Source organism: Nymphalis io, chromosome 28, assembly GCF_905147045.1.
Source record: "Nymphalis io chromosome 28, ilAglIoxx1.1, whole genome shotgun sequence".
In the NCBI taxonomy this organism is placed as follows: Eukaryota; Metazoa; Arthropoda; class Insecta; order Lepidoptera; family Nymphalidae; genus Nymphalis; species Nymphalis io.
This window is the reverse complement of record NC_065915.1, coordinates 4,577,766-4,598,157: the sequence shown is the minus strand read 5'-3', so window position 1 is coordinate 4,598,157 and position 20,392 is coordinate 4,577,766. Positions and strand designations below refer to the sequence as shown.

The window sequence follows — 20,392 nt, the reverse complement described above, 5'->3', positions numbered from 1 at the left end:
TGTTTTTACGTAAATAGTAGGCTGATTCATGTTGCCAGTCTACGTACATACAGAAACATTTAAAAATAACTATCAGCCAATTTGTCGGTTATTATTTATTAGCTGGCAATATATTAAAAGTGTTTGACGATAATCTTTTTGGATAACACCTCATTTCTATTATGGTTTTTCACATTAGTAGTATGAACGTAAACTATGAATGTTTTATTTAATTTAATACTGTATAAACTATTCCAAATCTCTCTGTGCAATATTTCTGATTATATTTCTTGCTCATGTCATTAGGCCTGTTTGTCTGTTGACATAAGCAACACATACATAAAGATAATCTTATTGAGGTTAAGTATGATACGCACTCAGACATTCCGAGTAAAGATTTAAAAAATTCAATCTCTTATGCGTAATGTTGTTGCCAAAATCCCAAACTCTAAACGTAATTTTGAAAAAAATGTTCATATGAAAATATATTAAACATTAAAATGAGTAAGTTTAATAAATCTACTATCTGACACTGAATTAGAGTAATAAAATATAAAGTTTTTGTCAAGAAATTTTCATAAAAAACGTAGTGTTAAAAGGAGAGCATTGAAGTTTGTTGATCTTTGCCTGAACTTCCTTTAGTCGTTTTAAATTCAAACGAGGCGTGAAGAGACATCTTGCGGGCTGCCAAAGCGGGGTCGACTAGTGCAGAACATTCTTCCCGACTGTACTGGCCGTCGTCGCGTTTGGACTCTACTACCACTTACCATCAGGTGGAGTTATCATTTGCCATCCCGGCAAGTATAAAAAAAATATATCGTTCCATCGAAATGAGAGTAAGGGAATAGAGAAAGAACACTCTTGTTGGCTATTTGCCTTCGAAAACGGATGACCTGATGGGATTTGGTCAATATGACATTATTTAATTAATCAATTAAATCATGAGTCAAGTTATACGTTTAATAAAACAATGTTCTTTTTGTCATTATATAATAATAATTATTACAAAATTGTTTGTTCTATCAACGCACAACAAATACTATTGACTGTAGAGAGCTGTTTGTAGCAGGTTTAGGGAAATGGGAGACATTGTATGGAAAGTCAGGAAAGTCAGGAATTCACTTAAAAAAAATACACTGAAGAATCCAAAAGTAGATATTTGTAGTATATTTATAGTCTGTGAATGTCCCACTTCTGGGCTGAGGCCTCTCCTTTTCGAGGAGAAGGTTTGGAGCTTAATCCACAAAAATTCAGTGGTGCTTGCCCGGAAACCCACGATCTTCGGTTAAGATTCACGTGTCCTAACCACTAGGTCATCCCGGCTTTTTAAAGTATTATGTTTTAATTCCGTAAGAAAGTCCCAAGTGTAAGTGTGGTTTAACAGTTTAATGCTATGATTTTCAGATGACTGTGTGTGTATAATTTGTATGTGTGAAGTAGTTGAGTCGAATGTTGAGTTTCCTTCGTCCGTTATCTCGATATCAAATGGTGATATTGAATTTAAACCAATTTCGTCCGATTTCATTTTAATTGCATCCGTGCCAACAGTTTTATTTTACTAGAATGACGCATGATGAATATTACGCTTTCACTCCAATTTGGTATGAAGCAAGCTTGAATAATTACTTTTTTAAATCTACTTGGTGCTAGGGCTTTGTTCAAATACCTCTGGGTAGGTACCACCCACTTATCGCATATTCTAACTCCAAATAGCAATAGTCAATATTCTTTTATTCTAATTGGAAGGGTGGGTCAGTGACTCTTCAGGCACATAGGACATAACATCTTAGTTTCCAAGGTTGCATTGGCTATGTATGAAACGGTTAATGTTTCTTACGGCATATCATCTATGGGTTATGGTGACCACTTACCTTCCGCCTTCATATATTATTAAAAAAATAAACATTATTTAATATTACCTTTATAACCCTTTTCACTAGCCAAATGTATGTAACTTCCAAATAAACAAATCACATATTATAAAAAAAAGCCTGAGAAAAATTATATTAAGAACTGCGTTTCCGATTTAATTTTTTTTAAAAAAAACCCGGTTTTAAAACGTAATATCCTGTTACACATGCGTTATGAGATGAGTCATCTTTTGGTTTTAGTGTTCTCGTGTATTCCGATGCGATTGATCGTCGAGGCTATTACAAATATATGCATACGTTTATGGGTGTGAAATGGTTGTTCAAAGCTTCGTCTTAGTCTCATTTCGATTTAAAAAAAAGTTGCACTTTATGCTTCAGTTTTATAAAGATGTTTTATTCTAATGACGAAAAAACTGATACATTTTATCCCTTATATTGGTAAGCGTATTTTAATTAACAAATGTAATGGAATCTAAAAAAAAGAGTACCCAATTCCGTGTGAAATGTGTGCGTGGGCACTTGTCAGAAAATTTCTTCTTATTAAATAAATAATTAACCTTCTAATATTAAATGGAAAGTAAAAACTCTCTCATCTTAAAGAGATGGCGGGTGGCGAATTAATTGTATTTTTAAGTTTGACGAGCCGGTTGGCGTGGTTGGTAGATACTTGCCTTTCACGTCGAAGGTTGTGGGTTCGATTCCCACCCAGGACAGACATTTGTGTGCATGAACATGTCTGTTTGTCCTGAGTCTGGGTGTAATTATCTATATAAGTATGTATTTACAAAAGAAAAGTAGTATATGTAGTATATCAGTCGTCTGGTTTCCATAGCACAAGCTTTGTATAAGCTTAATTTGGGATCAGATGGCCGAGTGTGAAAAATGTCCCAGGATATTATTATATTAAGTTATAGAGAAGACGATTGAACTGGCTAAATGAAAAACAGCTTTGTTACACAAAAACATAAATAATAAATAAGGAGAAATAAATAAATCATATATTATATAGCTAAGCTTAAAGTTTTATATTAAAAAGGAAAAAGTTTGACGTTAAAAAACGGTTGATCACACATATTTTGTTACCATCACGACATCATCATGATTGCCAACGCTCGTTTAGAGATCGCCTTGAAGGAGACAGCACGCCTGCGAGCAACAGTGACTTATCTTTCGAGGGTAACTACAAATCAACTCAATAATTAGGTATGTTTAAAAAAAAAGAGAGCGACAGACCTAGGTTTACATAAACTTATTTTAAATTAAAATAATTCCTAATTTATTTATTATTAGAATATTATTGATTTATATATTTCTTTAATTCCGTTATATAAATGGATATATTTTATTATGTACTTATTTATTAACATATAGAATATACAAAGACGTTAGATATTAATTTTATAATATAATAAATATAGCTTACTGGTGGTAGAGCTTTGTGCAAGCTCGTCTGGGTATATTCTACCGCAAAACAGCAGTACTTGGTATTGATGCGTTCCGGTTTGAAGGGTGCGTGAGCCAGTGTAATTACAGGCACAAGCTACATAACATCTTAGTTCCCAAGGTTGGTGGCGCATTGGTGATGTAAGCGATGGTTAACATTTCTTACATGCCAATGTCTATGAGCGTTGGTGACCACATACTAAAAAAAAAACAATTTAACACAGATGTTAGTAACCTACTTTATCATGCCCCAGTTTTGATTCGATTTCGGTCTAGGTCAATATAGGTCAAGTTTAATAGGTCTAGGTTACTAGGGAAATGCTATTGTGACAATATGCTTTTCAAAAGTTACATGACAATTTGATAACATGCGATTATATTATTAAAAGAATATGTAATTGGGATTTTAAAGTTTAATTTTCCATGTAAACAATTAGAACACTCGATGGTAGGGTTTTGTGCAGGCCGCCCTAGATACCACCCACTTGTGTAATAACAGGAACATGGGATTTAACATAACGATGGTCCCATAGTTGGCAACGCAATTGGGTGTGCATGGTGCGTTTGGTGCGTGCTTAATTCTTCTTGTAGGGAATTTGTTCATCTGCCATTGTAAAAAAATATCCAATTGTTGACAAATAAAAATAATCCGATGCCCCATTAGGCTCCCAGTACTCCCATTATATTATAGCATATATTATAGCTGCTCACTTCATATACAACTCATGAAATATTGTCAGTTGATAAACGGTGATACTTTACTTTGTGGTAAGGCTTGCACGTCCGTCTGGAGAGGTACCACGCACTTATTAAATATTCTACCGCCCAATAGCAATACTTAGTATTGAAATATATGTTTTATATAATATATGTTTTATATAATATATGTTTTATATAATATATGTTTTATATAATATATGTTTTATATAATATATGTTTTATATAATATATGTTTTATATAATATTAATACTTAGTAGTTTGAAGGGTGATTGAGCCATTGTAACTGTGTAACAGTGTAATAGGCACAAGGAACATAACATCTTCGTTCCCATGGTTGGTGGCGCATTAGCTATGTAAGGAATGGTTAATATTTCTTGCATCACCAATATCGTGGTGACTTCTTAACATTAGGGGGTCCGTTAGCTCGTCCGCCTACCTATAACATTTTGATGCCTGTATTCTTTAAATGTTATAATTATTATATTCAATGTCGTATATCTTATATATCATGCATTTCTGTCATACCACGATCGTTTTCTGCAATGAGTTTCGTAGTTGATCGATAGTTTTATTGAAATAGTTTTTGATTCAATGCCATCAACACAAGCGTAATACTTCGGTTTTGTTCTGATGCACTCAAACGCATCACAGGCTAAACGTTTCTCAGGAATTCAAACTAGTATTAACCAGTATATGGTTTACCGTTACACTCACACATCGATGAGCTCAACCCATTATGTAAAGCTCACACATAACGTAAGCCATCAATCGCTCATAGTTGAGCTAAGAATTGGCAAATGAAATAAAAATCAAAACAAACTTTTATATACAAAATATTATGTTTAATCGGTTGACCGTTGAAGAATTCTTCCATCTATTTAACCCTGGGTGGTAAGTCAGGTTATGCTTACCATAAAAATTTATTGTTATCGAAACTTAAACCAACATATGAGATTTCAACTCCGTAGAATAAGAGGATGCAGTTCTAATTGATCTTGCAAGATTTAATCACAAACTAATAAAAAATATTTCTTTTATATAATTTAATTTTGGAACTTTTTCCTACAAAGACACGTCAGCCCCATTGACATTTTTAACATTAATTATTTATTTCTATTTGATAAAAATCAAAGAGTATTCTAGCAGATTCTGTAATAGGATCTGTTAAAAATAATAAACATTGCAAGTTAAATAAAAGCATGTAAAAAATAAAGGCGTGTTCGCAATCACTAATTTTAAGTGTATTTATGTCACGCTTGTGTGATGCTTACATGACGTAAAACGATCTAAGTCATGAGTACTTTGCAGCACTGTAAGTTCTTTCCAATCAAAATAAATAAATACAAATGTGAGTTTATTTGTATTGTTATTCATGCATTCACGATTTAACTACTCAACTAATTTTCATGAATTGCATACAAAATTGATAAGGGTACAAAAAAATAATTTAATTTTACTTGCAAACTGAACGATCAAAAGCCTCTATAATGACTCAGAATAAATATGAATAAAACGTACAAAATTAAAATTAAAAATATAATCATTACCCACGCTTTGGGGTATATTCATATGATATATAGTGTATTGACATGTATTTTATATTTTCAGCGTATTGGGGTCGAGATGGCGCTGCAGGCGGTGCAGCGGCTCAGGCACAAGCACAGGCGCAGGCGCAAGCGGCACTCTTCGGCTTCGGATCGCGATATCCACCGCCAACCACGCTCGGTGTCGCCGCCAACCAAGCTGCTTCCCTTGGACTCCATCCAGCTGCGAGTAAGTGTTGAAAAAGTGTATTATTTAAATGAAATGAGACGTACAACCCTAAGAAGTAATAAATGAGAGACAAAAAATAACATTAGTCTTTACGCAAATAATAATATGAATAGTTATAAGTCACTAGCATAGTTATTATAATAGAACTACACAGTATTTAAAACTTTTGGTTAAAATTATACGTTTAATTCACTAACATTAAACAATCCGACATTTTAAAATATGGTGGTAGAGCTTTGTGCAAGCTCGTCTGGGTAGGTACCACCCACTCATCAGATATTCTACCGCAAAACAGCAGTACTTGGTATTGTTGTGTTCCGGTTTGAAGGGTGAGTGAGCCAGTGTAATTACAGGCACAAGGGACATAACATCTTAGTTCCCAAGGTTGGTGGCGCATTGGTGATGTAAGCGATGGTTAACATTTTTTACAATGCCAATGTCTAAGGGCGTTTGGTGACCACTTACCATCAGGTGGCCCATATGCTCGTCCGCGTTCCTATTCTATATAAAAAAAAATGTAATACTAACAAACGAATAAGCGATATTTGCGATCCATAAAGTATTTAAAGTAAGTATTAAAGTGAGTATGCGATTGCACTGTAGTAGTTCTCCTTTATAAATCACATAAAACTTAAATTAAGTCAAAAGTCAAAAATCTTTACTCAATATAGAAGCGGAAACCGTGAAAAAGTAGACATGAGAAATACTTTATGGTGTTATAATTATAATTTATGGTGATTGGGGACGATCGTATCGCATAAAATAGTCATAGGTTGTTCTTTAATTGGTATTAGAAGTTGTTTAGTGACTCGAAGGAATTCGTAACTAGGCGGTAAAATTAAAATATCGTCAAAAGTTTGTAACGGCTGATCAAACTATTGATACTAGTGTGAATGATTTCAATAAAAGTTTTTAGTTTTTTTTTTTTTATATTTATAGCAAATTAAATTACGTCACTGTAATATGGCGCGCCTGTGAGGAGGCCATGTCCAGCAGTGGATTAATGTGGGCTGAATATGATGACTGTAATATGTATTGCATAAAATTTTAAGTCCACATCGTAAATAATGTATAAAATTGAAATTCACAAGAACGATCACGTATGACTTTAAAGGTTATCTTATTATAGAGGTTTACGTGTTATTTAAAAGATTCATAGGCGACGATTCATAGGCTGTCTCGATAACCTTTAACCTGCGGCGGCTAGCTTATTAGAGACTCCTCCAAATTCTGAAATCATACCGAGTTGGGCCAGTAAAAAGTTAACAGGTTGTTCTGTCGAAAAATTCTTAGCAGCCCGGAGTCTGAAAGTTGACAGTGCTTACAATTCCGTACCTCGCAAAACACGTAAAGCCGTCGGTGCTGTTCCTGGAAAATCATCCCATCTATATATAAGAATGAGAGATTACATAGTATACAGTTTGTGCACACACATCTCCTGTGCGATTATCGCAAGTAATCAAGATCATAACAAGAATCAAAAATAATATTACATATATTTGTACAATATAAGACTAGCCGCTGTGTAGGTACCGTTGTTTATACCTAATCTCACGAGACCGGAGTCCTGTTCGGTTTCGGTTATCGCACATGTTGCGATTGTGAAATGTATTCAATTTTTTACATACATATTTGCTTCTACAGAAGTATTCACCGCGGGCGCGGGAGAAAACCGCTCCTCGAGTTCTTAGCTTTATAAATTTAACGCCTATGATCAGAATAACCATTAACTGGTGATCAAGTTCGTTTTTCTTTCTGTTATCAGTAAATCAACATTACGTAGTGATGTTTCATCATAAGAAGGTCAAGACTCAAGATTAATCGACAAATACTTCAAAACACTCTACATGTAATCTCTACATATGATATATCTAATTGTCAATTGTACTCGTGAACACTTGGAATTTTTACCAGATGACGTTTCTATATCCTTATAACTATCCTATATAAAATCTTCAATTCCTTATGTCCAAAATGTGTCTCTTGTCTGATTTCGGTCACGGAGGTCATTTTCTTTTTATATAGTAATAAATAAACAGACGGTCAAATGGCGCTGTACAAAACCCTTGTAGGGTTGAAATTAAATATCCTAAAAAAAAAAAAAAAAACATTTATAAATTTCCTCTGCCTAGTACGCTGGACGTATAAAAGTTCAAATGTGTATGCAAACACATGTGCACAAAAAAAAAAAAAAAACCGACGATACCCTTGATCAAGGTGGGCCGTTACGAGGTCGCTTACGCATATTTCTCACCTTGGAATTTTACACAGGAGGTTTTGCTTAAAAAACTACGTCACAAATACATAATCTATGATTGGACGTTTAAATGTTGTCTAATGTCTTACGTGTCATACATTAGCTAATCTGTAATCGTGCTATGTAAGTATTTATATACAACTAAGCTAATTATAAGTTTAATCACGTATTACATTAAAGTAAGCTAAGCATTATCTGTATTTAGAGGTTGCCTGAATCGGAGCCGGATTTACTAGGTTTAGAGGTCCTGCAACTAAGAAGCCAATTATTAATTGAGCAAAAAAAAAAAACGTTACCGCATTTTAATGTCTTTCAAGATTCTCTCTAAAAAAAGTTTAAAGCGCATGTGGGAAAACCTTTCTCTTGGTTAAACCAAAAAAAAAAAAAAAACAGTCCTCAGGTCTGAGGTGTCTATTTCCGAACCGGTAGTAGATTTTTGACAAGCAAGTGAAACGCTGATATATTGAACTTGTATATTGATATATTTGACTTTGACTTTTGACTTGTTGAGGCTTAGAGGTTTGCCCTTCTTTATATCTATGCCCTGGGCATAATTACAAGTATAAAAGTAATTTGTGATTAACGAAGGCTGATATTTTCCGTTTTCCGTAGGTGCAGCATGGTGGTCTATGGCGTCGCATCTTGCAGCACAAGATTACCTAGCTAGGCTGCAAGCTTCGGGACTGAACTTTCCCCCACTGGGTGACCCTTATGCGGCCTTATCCGCTCTATCAGGTGCTGGTATGAAGCAGCCCTCCAAACCTGTGAAACAATCCAGCAGAAGCGAAAGGTACATATTATGTTTCTTTAAATACTTATGGCTTAATGGCTATGTTACAAAAAAAACAAATATATATTGAGAGCAATATTTATATAACCTATTCCAATGGCAAATGGACTAAAGATAAACAAACCTTAGAATTACATATTCCATGCGATTGGCTCATAGCTCTGCTATGCTATGCACTACAAGCAGTTCTTGGTTAATATATCAATATTTATAATACAAAATCATTCCACTTAACTAGTTTATTAATATAAGAAGATTAGTCTATTGTAATACCATAGATTATTTTAGATAAAGGTCAAAAATATTTGATTTTCTTCACTACTCCTGCTGAGGCTGTGGTGCTCTTGGAATGTACACTAATATTTTAAATCTCCTCTCCCTCCTCTCCCTTTTTGAGGAGAAGGTTTGGAGCTTATTCCACCACGCTGCTTCAGCGCGGGTTGGGGGAATACACATATGGCAGAATTTCAGTGAAATTAGACACATGCAGGTTTCCTCATGATGTTTTCATTCACCGTAAAAGCACGAGATGAATTATAATCACAAATTAAACACATGAAAATTCAGTGGTGCTTGCTCGGGTTTGAACCCACGATCATCGGTTAAGATTCACGCGTTCTTACCACTGGGCCATCTCGGCTTTTTGCTTTTATATTTATAGCTTACAATAAATTTAAAATTTCTATTTAATTTATGATAGATTAATGTTCACAGATTTGTATTTCTTAATAAACAAATAAACATAAAATTCAGTTTATACAGCAGGTCTGGTCGAAGCAGTACATCGTCTAGCATGTCCACAAAGGATAAGAGTCCAGCTACCAGCACCTCTAGCTCTCAACCCAATATGGCGGATTGGGGTAAGTTGCACTACATATCACCAACTAATATCACATAATTTGTGGAAAGTTAAATAATATAATTAGTGTTTTCAGCGCGTTTCAATGCTCTGATATCACAATAACTTATATATCTTTGCCAATCAGAATGACACTTGGTTTAGATCAATTTGATAATTGGTAACGATGAATTGGTCTAATCATTCTTATTATAAATTAAGTTAGTGAATCTTCATTTGATATTTACAAAAAATCACAAATTTCTTTCTTAGTGCGCATCTGTATTACAAAACGAAGGTATCCAAATTATTAATTTACATGTATTATATTCAAACTTTACTTTGAGAGTCAGGCAGAGCATTTACGGGGCAGGGTTTAGTGCAAGCCCATCTGTGTAGGTACCACCATGTTTCGGTTGAAGTGCATAAGCCAGTGTAACTACATATATAACATAACATCTTATTTTCCAAGGTTGGTGGCGCTTTATCGATAAAAGTGATGTCCATTAGCGGTGGTGACCACTTACCATCAGGCGGCATACTCAGTCCGCCTACTCTCATGTTTAATACCCACTGGAAATGATATTAATCTTAATTAAACCATCAGTTTTTACTTGTTTATGATCATGTAATAAAAATGTTTGTTGTTCCAGGTGCCAGCTACGGGTTCCCGAAGACCTCGTCTCCATCGTCTATGCCCTCCCAGTCGATGTCCAGCCTCGCGTCACTGAACAACCTCGCGCAACAGCCCCTCCATTCCAAACCGAATAAACCGCAACATACTCAATCTTCCAGTCAGTTATATTTATTAAGAAAAATAACATTTATATGACCATTTTCATATATAATATTGATATAAATTACTAATAATTGCAGTAACTACTCAGTTGCTTGCCGTGCTTTGTCTATTTGAATAAACAATAGTATTTAGATTTGATATTAAATTGCTAGCAAATATAATATAATACAAATGTAAGGATATTATTTAGAATATTTATGTTTTAAATTAAAATAAAATGATTTTTAAACTTTCATAAAGGTAGTATTAATAAAAAAAAAGAGCAATGGTTGTCCTTTTATTATTGGACATAATTTTCTGTGACAATTTGCAGCTTTATTCGAACTTCAGCTAGTTTTCTCATTCATCCAATTTTCAGGCAGCATTGTTTTTTTTTTTACTCTTATTAGGCCAGCGTTTGACCATTGACTTGCCTGATGTTAAGCATTAACACGGTCTAGGATGTAGCAGCTTGCATTAGTACATTTTATTATATATTTATTAAACCTTATACTATTACCTTATTGAATTAATTAATTTTCTAATGGTACATGGCACAAAACTCGATTCGACTTAAATAAATAAATAAATAAATAAATAAATCTTCTTATATAAATAAACCACAATACATGATGGTGATAATGAAATGTACATAAAGTGTGAGTTTATTAAAGTTGTGAACCATCTCCGCGTTACAGGGAAGAGTGGGTCCAGCAAGGACAAAGAGCTGATGCTGGCGCACGCGCACTCCGCCTACCACGCCGCGCTCGCCGCGCACAAGGGGAAGGTACCGCCACCACTACACACCACACCACTGTGATAAAGAAATTTTAGAATTAGACACTCCGGGCACAAAACAAAATCTGCCTCTTAAATTTGATGACATTATATCGTTAATTAGTTATTGTGTTCAATTAATGTTTCATTAAATTATATATTTTTTATAATACTAATCTTCTAAAATCAGCTAATTGTAATTGAGGTGTAGTGTACCGATGAAAACATTTTATTTTAAGTACAGTTGATCTAAATCTGTTGAGTCATATGTTATTTTTTATTATGAGTTAAGTGATTTGAAAGTTATATTAAGTATAAATTAGTTACCACGGAGGAGTAGATAAGAGGATGTTATACACTAAATATAAAGCCATTTTATACACAATTTTTATACAAAACCATTTGCATTATTGGTAGTGAACAGTCTTTTGTTTCAAAAGTTTTGTTAAATTGGAATTTAATATTTGACTCGTATATAAACAGCTCTGCTAACCTCACACCAGATGCCTCTCAGTTTTAAATAATATTCTCTTGAAAATTGAAATGTTAATTTGAGATATTTGTTTCAGAATATGTCCCCACTGTACCCATTCGGGATGGGGGGAGAGAAAGACCGTAGAAGTGGCATTGACTCTCTCACAGGTCTACCGCACACCATTCTAAGGTAATATATAATAAATATTGCTTATACACATATATAAGGTGTGTGGTCACTCACACATTAACATTATTTTTGGACTGACTTGACTTTAAATGGAACCTGATAGGTCTATGTTAGCTATTATAGCTAACTCCCGAGGTCCCTGGTTCGAATCCCGGATCGAGCATATAAAAAACTATGGGATGGGATTTTCGGAAGAAAAGTTACTAATTGAGAGAGAGTGCACTTGTGCTTTGCCCTACACTTGCACTTGTATTGTCGATAGTCGGATAGTTGCATATACATATATGTAATTTGTATGTATTATTTTGCTTTATGTAATATTTTATTAATAATCTTATCTTGTGAATGTTAAACTGTCAAAATTAAGTATGACTTTTCTTTTATCAGTGCTGCTTTGGAGGGAGGGTGAGTTTATAAGAGATTAAAATACATATAACACATGTTGTGTTAACTGCCTCGTTGGTCTAGTGTTAACGTGTAAGGCCGCACACCCGGAGGTCTAGTGACTATGTGTAAGGCCGCATACCCGGAGGTCCTGAGTTCAAATCTCAGGTCGGACAAAGGAGTCTGAATTTGGAAATATGTACACTCCCGTGCCTCGGAAAACACGTAAAGACGGTGATCCTGCGCCCGAAATCTTTCCGGTCGTGTCGGATTGCCGTCCCATCGGATTATGAGAGTTAGGGAATAGAGAGTGCACCTGTGTTTGCGCACACACTTGTCCACTATAAAATGTCCTGCGCGGTTGGGTAATCTCTCTTGAGATTCGTCGCCTTGGCCGCAATCGGTCAGAAGTTTTTAATGTTATACGTTTTGATTCCCAATTAACTATAATAAATAAATATTATTTGCCTTCTATTGTTACTAAATGGTCCACATGATTCTATATTTAAATTGTGAATATCAGGAACTACCAATACCATTCGAATTCTATTCGCTCTTAGACTAAGTGAAAGGTTAATAGCTTCAATAAACGGATTATAAGCTATGTAAACAAAAGCTACAACCACAGGGAAGGCAGTTATAACTATAAATATTACCTATAATGGCAGACTTTACTATTACTGGTGGTAGAGCTTTGTGCAAGCTCGTCTGGGTAGGTACCACCAACTCATCAGATATTCTACCGCAAAACAGCAATACTTGATATTGTTGTGTTCCGGTTTGAAGGGTGAGTGAGCCAGTGTAATTACAGGCACAAGGGACATAAAATCTTAGTTCCCAAGGTTGGTGGCGCATTGGATATGTAAGCGATGGTTGACATTTCTTACAATGCCAATGTCTAAGAGCGTTGGTGACCACTTACCATCAGGTGGCCCATATGCTCGTCCGCCTTCCTATTCTATAAAAAAAAAAAACTTGCCAATGTCTAAGAGCGTTGGTGACCACTTACCATCAGGTGGCCCATATGCTCGTCCGCCTTCCTATTCTATAAAAAAAAAAACTATGTGAATTATGTATCTATTTACATATTTCCATCATATTTTCAATGGGAAACAGTAATTGTCTTTATAGTCAGTATATTGTATTTTATACTTATTTTATATTACGCTGTTGTTTTCCTTAAATAAATAAAGAATTATTTTTCTCTATCCTGCCCCGCACGATTTTCCACGTGATAAATGTTACTGTTACCCCCGTGTGTCGCTATATAATCTATGACAGACTATAAATTAGCTATATACATAAAGTAAATAATTCTACGTCATATTTCATATCCGACTCGTAGACACTGATTACCATTATGCTTCAAATTAATATAATAGTATTAATATTTAGTAGTATTTTTTATATTAACATTTAAAATTATAATTTCAGTGATCCATCGTCGGTGCTGGGTGGTGTGAGACTGCCTCCAGACACGGAGATTATTAAATACACGTCCTCATTAGCCGGACCCAAGGTATTACTGCACACACTACGTAGTAGTGCGTGCGTGCGCGTGCGTTCGTGCGTGCGCGTGCGTTCGTGCGTGCGTGTGCGTTCGTGCGTGCGTGTGCTTGCGTGCGTGGGTAGGCGAGTGTGCGTGCTTGCGTGTGTAACAAGGTGCGATGTCCACAGTCGCAGCCTGGCTCGACGACGCGCGGCCGCAAGAAGACCATCTCGCTGGACCCGCCGCACGTGTCCGTGCACCCCGCCGAGCGCGCCAGCAAGAGGCAGAAAGTGGTACGTTACGTTAAACTATTATTAATCTGTATTTTATCATTAAAATACAGATACTGTTTAAATGTTATTTTTAATTTAAAAAAAGATAGATATTCCATGTCCAGTAATAATATATTTTATTATTAATGTTTATGTGTTGATGAACCACTCTGAAATATTTTAAAATATATTATACGTATATATTAAAAATGTATGCAGCGTTAATTAGAATAAAAGGAATAATTTAGATATGTCGAAATAATAAAAAAAAACACTCTCGACTGTTTCAGGACGAATACGGTAACTCCCGTTCGTCAGTGGAAGTGATCCGGTTACCCAATAAGCCGGAGCGCTCCGGAGCCAACTCGGTCTCCGGAACTCCGCCGCCGAACCTATCTGATTACGCAGGTGACAAATTCATTTCACACTATTTCACATAAGTTCGCTTAGTGCTTAAAAATCGCCCATAAAAACTATTAAAAATTTGAGTTAAACATGTATGACCATATATAATGTTTGCTTCAGGTATATCTCGGGAGTTACTACAAACTATAGCCAGTCAAAGTGGCGTCAGCTTAGCAGCATTGGAGCGGCAGCTGGCCGGGTCGGCGCCTGCGTCCGGTAATTATAATGATATTTAAAAATATATTAACTTTTTTTCAGTTCATCGATAATCATAAAATAATATTTTATCTTTACTAATAACTTTAATTCTTATTTTAGAAAATCATTAAGTGATAAGTACACTACACAAAATAATAGCCTACAATGCGATAAAATGGTATTAGAGAAATTTTAATATATGTAGTTAAAATAATATACCGATTGCTATTAACATTTTAGACAATTCTTAAATATTTTAAAGTTCTGTTTCCAGATTCTGGAGGTCTGAATCTGAGCACGAAGTCTGGTCATGAGGACGCTCCACTGGACCTAGGTCTGAAGACTGACGACGACGCCCCACTCAACCTCTCGCTGAAGCCAACGCCACGTGAGTATCTTAATATTACTGATCATTTATTTTTTATAGCTATACTACATTCATATAGCGAAACGAGCAAAGATTAACAAGCCTTAGATATAGCCTTAGATAATCCGCGCGGTTTGCTAATAGCTCGGCTATATTAAGACTCTACTAGTTATTGATTGATATATCTTTATTTATCTTCTAAATCCACTCATTACTTTACTTTTTCAAAGTTACAATAACAACTTAGTCGCCATTTTATCACGAATCCATACTGAATACCATAGATTATTTCAGACTCCGATTAATGAAGTGAAGATTGACTCGATTGCAAGTGGTTTATATAACTTTACTCTTGAACTTTACCGTTGAATTGACTATAGTGGTCTCGTTATTATTATTTATTTTTTACACATAAAGATAATTTTAAAATTTAAATATTAATAACTGCCTCTCGTTGTTGTTGATTTTATCAATCTTTCTACATCATTGGTATAGATATCTGGCTGCAGATGTTCTGAGTCCAAACTCCTGGTTGGACCGATAAAATGTTGTTGGGTTTTTCTGTAGACAAATTATAAGTAGTGACCCAGAGTCTAGAATTTGTGAGTGTACTCCTTACTTCTGGAAGAACGAAAACCGTTTGTCCTGTTCCAGGACACTTTCCAGTCATATTGAGCTTGCCCATTTAAGATTGGTCGTCATCATTGTCAATCGCTCTACATTAAGCAAGTTATCAAACAAGTAGTCCATTTACTAATATATCAGGCTTCAAAATTTATATTTAACGTTTCAGCCAGCTCACAAGCATCAGACGCACTCTCACGACTCACCTCACTGAGCAGCTCACTCAGCGCTTCGAATGATAGGATATGTAAGTTATCAAATCAAATTCTGTATTCAAGTTTTGAATCGTTATTTTCATAGTATTTAATTAAATGTAAAGCCAACCCCTATACTACAGTTATAAAAATATATTGGATGTTTGGCATGTCTGCTTCCTATTGTCTATTAAAAAAATATCATCTTACATGAAAGCATATATTAAATAAAGTCATGCATTTTATGTGAAAAAACATCATAAGATGTATTGCGATGTTAACCGTGTCCGTAATTACCCGTAAGTTACAAGTGCCCCCCCCCCAGCGCGCCGCAAGCCGGGCGCCAAGCCGCGCCGCGTGGCGCCCGAGCTCAACGCGCACGTGGCCGACTCGCCGCGGCCCAAGTCCAGCGGCAGCGAGGACAGCGAGTGTGAGTACCCAGCCGCAGCCCGACGTGGGATGTCGTACCCCCCACCTGCTATATTTAATAACGATTCTAAAACAAAAAGCCTCCGTCTAGTATATTATGCTTATTATCGAATTAATAAATATGGAGACATTTTTGGCTATTAAAATTGCCATGATCATTTGTCATAAATAATCTTTCTTATATTAATTCCGAAGATTGTGAAACATTTTATATGTAATTTAAATATTTAAGGAAAGTGCTAGGACACAAAATGACGTAAGATTTGATCGCAGCGGTCCCCGCCTGGCCCACGCGGGAGGGCAGACCTCGTAACTTGGGTCGGGGAGTCAGCAAACCCAAGAAGAATACAGTGGCTTCTCTTTTAGCGCAGAGCAGAGCGCTCGGACTGCGACCTGCGCTCGCGCAGCATCTGCTGGCCGAGACCGACCTGGTGCGTCTCATTCCTTCTCACACTAATTGTATAGTCTTGTCCTTATCAATTCGTAAATATTATATAAAAGATAATTATAATAATAAGATAAAAAATTAAAATTTCTATTTATACGGAATATATTATATGAGAGTGGAGTTTAATTAAACATATCTTGTTTACATTCAAGTGAAAAAAGCTGAGCAAAAACCGACCAGTGGTCAGTCGTTGCAAATAAATACTGAATTTATTGTATTAATTCAAAGATCTTGTATATACAAAACACATTAATTTCACATTTAAGTCGAGTCTTAAATAATATATACATTTTGTTGTTTATATTTGGTTGTATTTTTCATTTTTAAAATAGTATTTTTTTTAAATGATTGATAGTCTGTTGAAAATAACTTTTCATGACATGTAATAAGCAAGCTTTGTGAGCAATTATGTGTGTGTGTGCAGGACAAGTTGCGTGCGTTGCTGTGCGAGGGGGGCAGCACGGACTCCGAGTGTCCGTCCGACAGCAACCCGTCCGACTCTGACGCCAGCGACGGCGGCCGCCGCCACGACGCGCAGCTGCGACTGCCGCTAGCTCTCGGTGACCACTCACTCCTACCACGCACCCACAATAGATACTATTACTTTAGTGGATTTTAATGTCATAGTCTTAATAATATGTATTTTAAAATTTGTTTTTTGTTCAATAACTAATATAGTAAAATTTATGATACTTTTTTTTTATTTTTATTTTGAAAGTTATATTTGAGGAATTTGCATTATTCCCAAATAATACCGTTAGACATTTCACATATCGCGAGTTCTAAGTATGTTGTGGTCAGGCTGGAAGCGCACGACGGTGATCAAGGGGCTGTCGCGGAACTGCAACATCAAGGGCGACGTGAGCTACAGCGCGCCCGAGCCGCACCACCACGTGGTCGTCAAGTCGGCGCACGAGCTGCAGGCGGTCGGTACCACCGCCTTATGGCACACTACCTTACACAAAACGAACATGCTAATCTATATTATATACTTACGACTGTATCGGTGGTCAGTGGCTAGATATAAGATCCCGAGGTTCTAGGTTCAACCACCAAGTCCAATAAAGAGTTATTGGGTTTGTCTGTTGAGTCTAGAAGTTGGAAATATGTCGTGCTTTGGAAAGCACGTAAAGCCGTTGGTCTTGCACCTGAACTCTTTCCGATCGTGTCGGATTGCCGTCCCATCGGAATATGAGAGTGAGGGAATAGATTGTAGACCTTCGTAATAGATAGACATACTTACAGTTTAATATATATATATATATATATATATATATATATATATATGATTATGTCTTGAAATAACACGTTTATTTTCCCTTCAGTTTCTAGATGCGAACCCCAGTCCTCCGCTATCGCGTGACAACTTCAGCTTTAGCGCGCGCACGTTGCTGGGCGATTACCTGCAGCCAGCTGACGGAGCAGAGCCGCTCGTGCTGGGAGAGGCGGAGATTATCAAGCGGTCAGTTCTGGACTTAATATATGGAGATATTGAGTGCTTTGTATACTCCTAGCATGGTTTCATTCAGTTCGTAAATCCTAAATCATAGAACTAACATATAGGGATTTTAGACGATAGTTAACAAATTTATTCAATAATTTAAATTTCTAATTAAATTAAGTTGTCTACTTACGAGCGGCTAAGTTATGTAACTCGGATTATACTATACTCAGATGTAGCGTAAAAGATATATTAATATGTCGGTCTGATGATATTACGGCCAATACAGGTCGCCTGTATTAGTGAATTATAAAGTTTCGCTCGGTGGTAGATCCTTGTGCTAGCCCGTCTGGGTAGGTACCACCCACTCATCAGATATTCTCGTTCAATGTGAAGGGTAAGGGAGTCGGTGTAACTATAGGCACAAGAGACATAACTTCGTTCCCAAGGTTAGGAGCACTGTCGATATAAGGAACGGCTAATATTTCTTATATCGCTAATGTCCATGGGCGGTGGTGACCATTTAACGTCAGATGTCCCATCTGCCCGTCTGCCTACCAATACGGTAAAAAAATAGTTATTTAATACATAATTATCGAAAATTCCATTCCCCGTTCCGCAGGCTGGAGGAGGCGCGCGCGCTGGCGGCGCTCAGCGGGCGGCCCACCCCGCCGCCGCTCGAGCGCCGCATGGAGCTCGCGCGGCGCCAGCAGGCCGCCCGCGACGCGCGCCGCGACCACGGCCAGCGCGGCCGCGACCAGGTCAGTGCGCCGCTCCGCTCCGACACTAGGCTTCGTCGGCCCGTCTGCGTTCCGTGATACGCTGTAGCCAGGAATGCGTTTTCTTCGAGTAGTAGTAGCTTAACGCTGATGATACTTAGTATTAATATACTCGGGAAGTAAGTTTAAACGGCTGACCAGTTCGTCCTTCTCAGGTAAACTAAAATGTAACCCGATTTTTCTGACTGTCCTGTGATCATTAAAATATTTCATGTCTAATGTCTCGGTAGAGTTAGCGACAGCATTTATATAATTAATTTTAAATACTAGCTATTTATTATTTTTAGAGCATTCTTTTTTTCATTTTGGTATACAGTCATTAAAAAATATATATTTTTTAAGATAATTAAAAAATATATGTAAAAACATAAAATGAAGACAATAATTAAGTGCTGACCGTACTTCTAAACGGGAAACTAAGCAATCCAGATAACGCCACTTTGAAAGCTTCAAGTGCACAGTTATAAAAATTGAGTTACAGTGTAGTATTATTACTTTTTTTCAAGTAAATATTTCTTTAACCGGAAAATGGGTTTTATTTTGTAAATGAAATGATATAATCAGAGAGATCAATATTCAATAGTTTTAATATATTTGCAACAGGCTCGTCTAGTCAGAGAGTTGGAAAGATCGGAGAAGGCTGAACTGGTTAAACGTGAGAAGGAAGCGAGAAGTCAGCAGTTACTAGAGGTGGGTGTTTGTGTGAGTTCGGGATGTGTCTGTCTAGATGTGTAATGGTCTTGTTAATAGATACCCGGTAGAGATATGTTGTACGAGGAAATATTGAATATTGGTGATAGGGGTTTGTGTAAGCCCGTCTGGGTGGGTATGTTCCACCCACTTATCAGATATTCCACCACCAATCAGCAATACTTAGTATTGTCTTGTTTCGGTTTTAAGGGTGTGAGTTAGAGTGACTACAGGCACAAAGGATACAACACCTTAGATCCCAAGGTTGGTGGCGCATTGGCTATGATTGGTTAATATTTCTTACAGCGCCAATATCTAGAAGCGCTGGTGACCATTTACCACAAGGTGACTCATCTGCCACACCGCCTATCTGTATGAAATAAATAAAAAATAGTGGATATTGGTGTTTTAATAGCTTAGTCAAGTCCATAGGGTCCACATGGTTTACTCAGGAGGTAGAAAATATTTGTTGTGATAGAGAGAAATAGACGTGTTTGTTGTAATAATGTTTACCGTATAAATTAAATACCTAAAATATGAGGTTCAAAACCATATAACCTATATTGAAACAGATTTTCACTAACTATGTATAGTATCCTGAGATATTTAAATTATAATTATAATAAATATAACGTTCATAGCTTATTCCAATCGTGGAAGGAGTAAAGATAAACAAATCTTAACCTTACAAGAATAACATCTTTGTTTAAATAGTTTATAGAGCCTGTTTCAATGAGATAACAAATAGAGATACACAAATATTTATATTTTCCATGCGATT

General features: G+C 36.2%; 1 protein-coding gene across 18 annotated transcripts in view; it reads left to right on the top strand.

The window, feature by feature from the left end:
* Window positions 1–20,392, top strand: part of LOC126779047 (bromodomain adjacent to zinc finger domain protein 2B-like) — a 108,332-nt gene that overhangs the window by 58,451 nt on the left and 29,489 nt on the right. For 10 of the 18 annotated variants that reach the window (XM_050502798.1, XM_050502807.1, XM_050502804.1 and 7 more), the window contains exons 4-23: window positions 5,623–5,787; window positions 8,657–8,834; window positions 9,588–9,694; window positions 10,326–10,466; window positions 11,149–11,237; window positions 11,797–11,891; window positions 12,279–12,296; window positions 13,710–13,794; window positions 13,953–14,057; window positions 14,327–14,444; window positions 14,562–14,657; window positions 14,902–15,027; window positions 15,800–15,877; window positions 16,150–16,254; window positions 16,527–16,684; window positions 17,126–17,261; window positions 17,503–17,627; window positions 18,027–18,163; window positions 18,765–18,903; window positions 19,525–19,611. In XM_050502798.1, the coding sequence (XP_050358755.1) occupies window positions 5,623–5,787; window positions 8,657–8,834; window positions 9,588–9,694; window positions 10,326–10,466; window positions 11,149–11,237; window positions 11,797–11,891; window positions 12,279–12,296; window positions 13,710–13,794; window positions 13,953–14,057; window positions 14,327–14,444; window positions 14,562–14,657; window positions 14,902–15,027; window positions 15,800–15,877; window positions 16,150–16,254; window positions 16,527–16,684; window positions 17,126–17,261; window positions 17,503–17,627; window positions 18,027–18,163; window positions 18,765–18,903; window positions 19,525–19,611 (2,288 nt within the window). The remainder of the gene's footprint in view (window positions 1–5,622; window positions 5,788–8,656; window positions 8,835–9,587; window positions 9,695–10,325; window positions 10,467–11,148; window positions 11,238–11,796; window positions 11,892–12,278; window positions 12,297–13,709; window positions 13,795–13,952; window positions 14,058–14,326; window positions 14,445–14,561; window positions 14,658–14,901; window positions 15,028–15,799; window positions 15,878–16,149; window positions 16,255–16,526; window positions 16,685–17,125; window positions 17,262–17,502; window positions 17,628–18,026; window positions 18,164–18,764; window positions 18,904–19,524; window positions 19,612–20,392) is intronic. The other 8 variants (XM_050502810.1, XM_050502816.1, XM_050502809.1 and 5 more) reach the window with 7 other exon arrangements.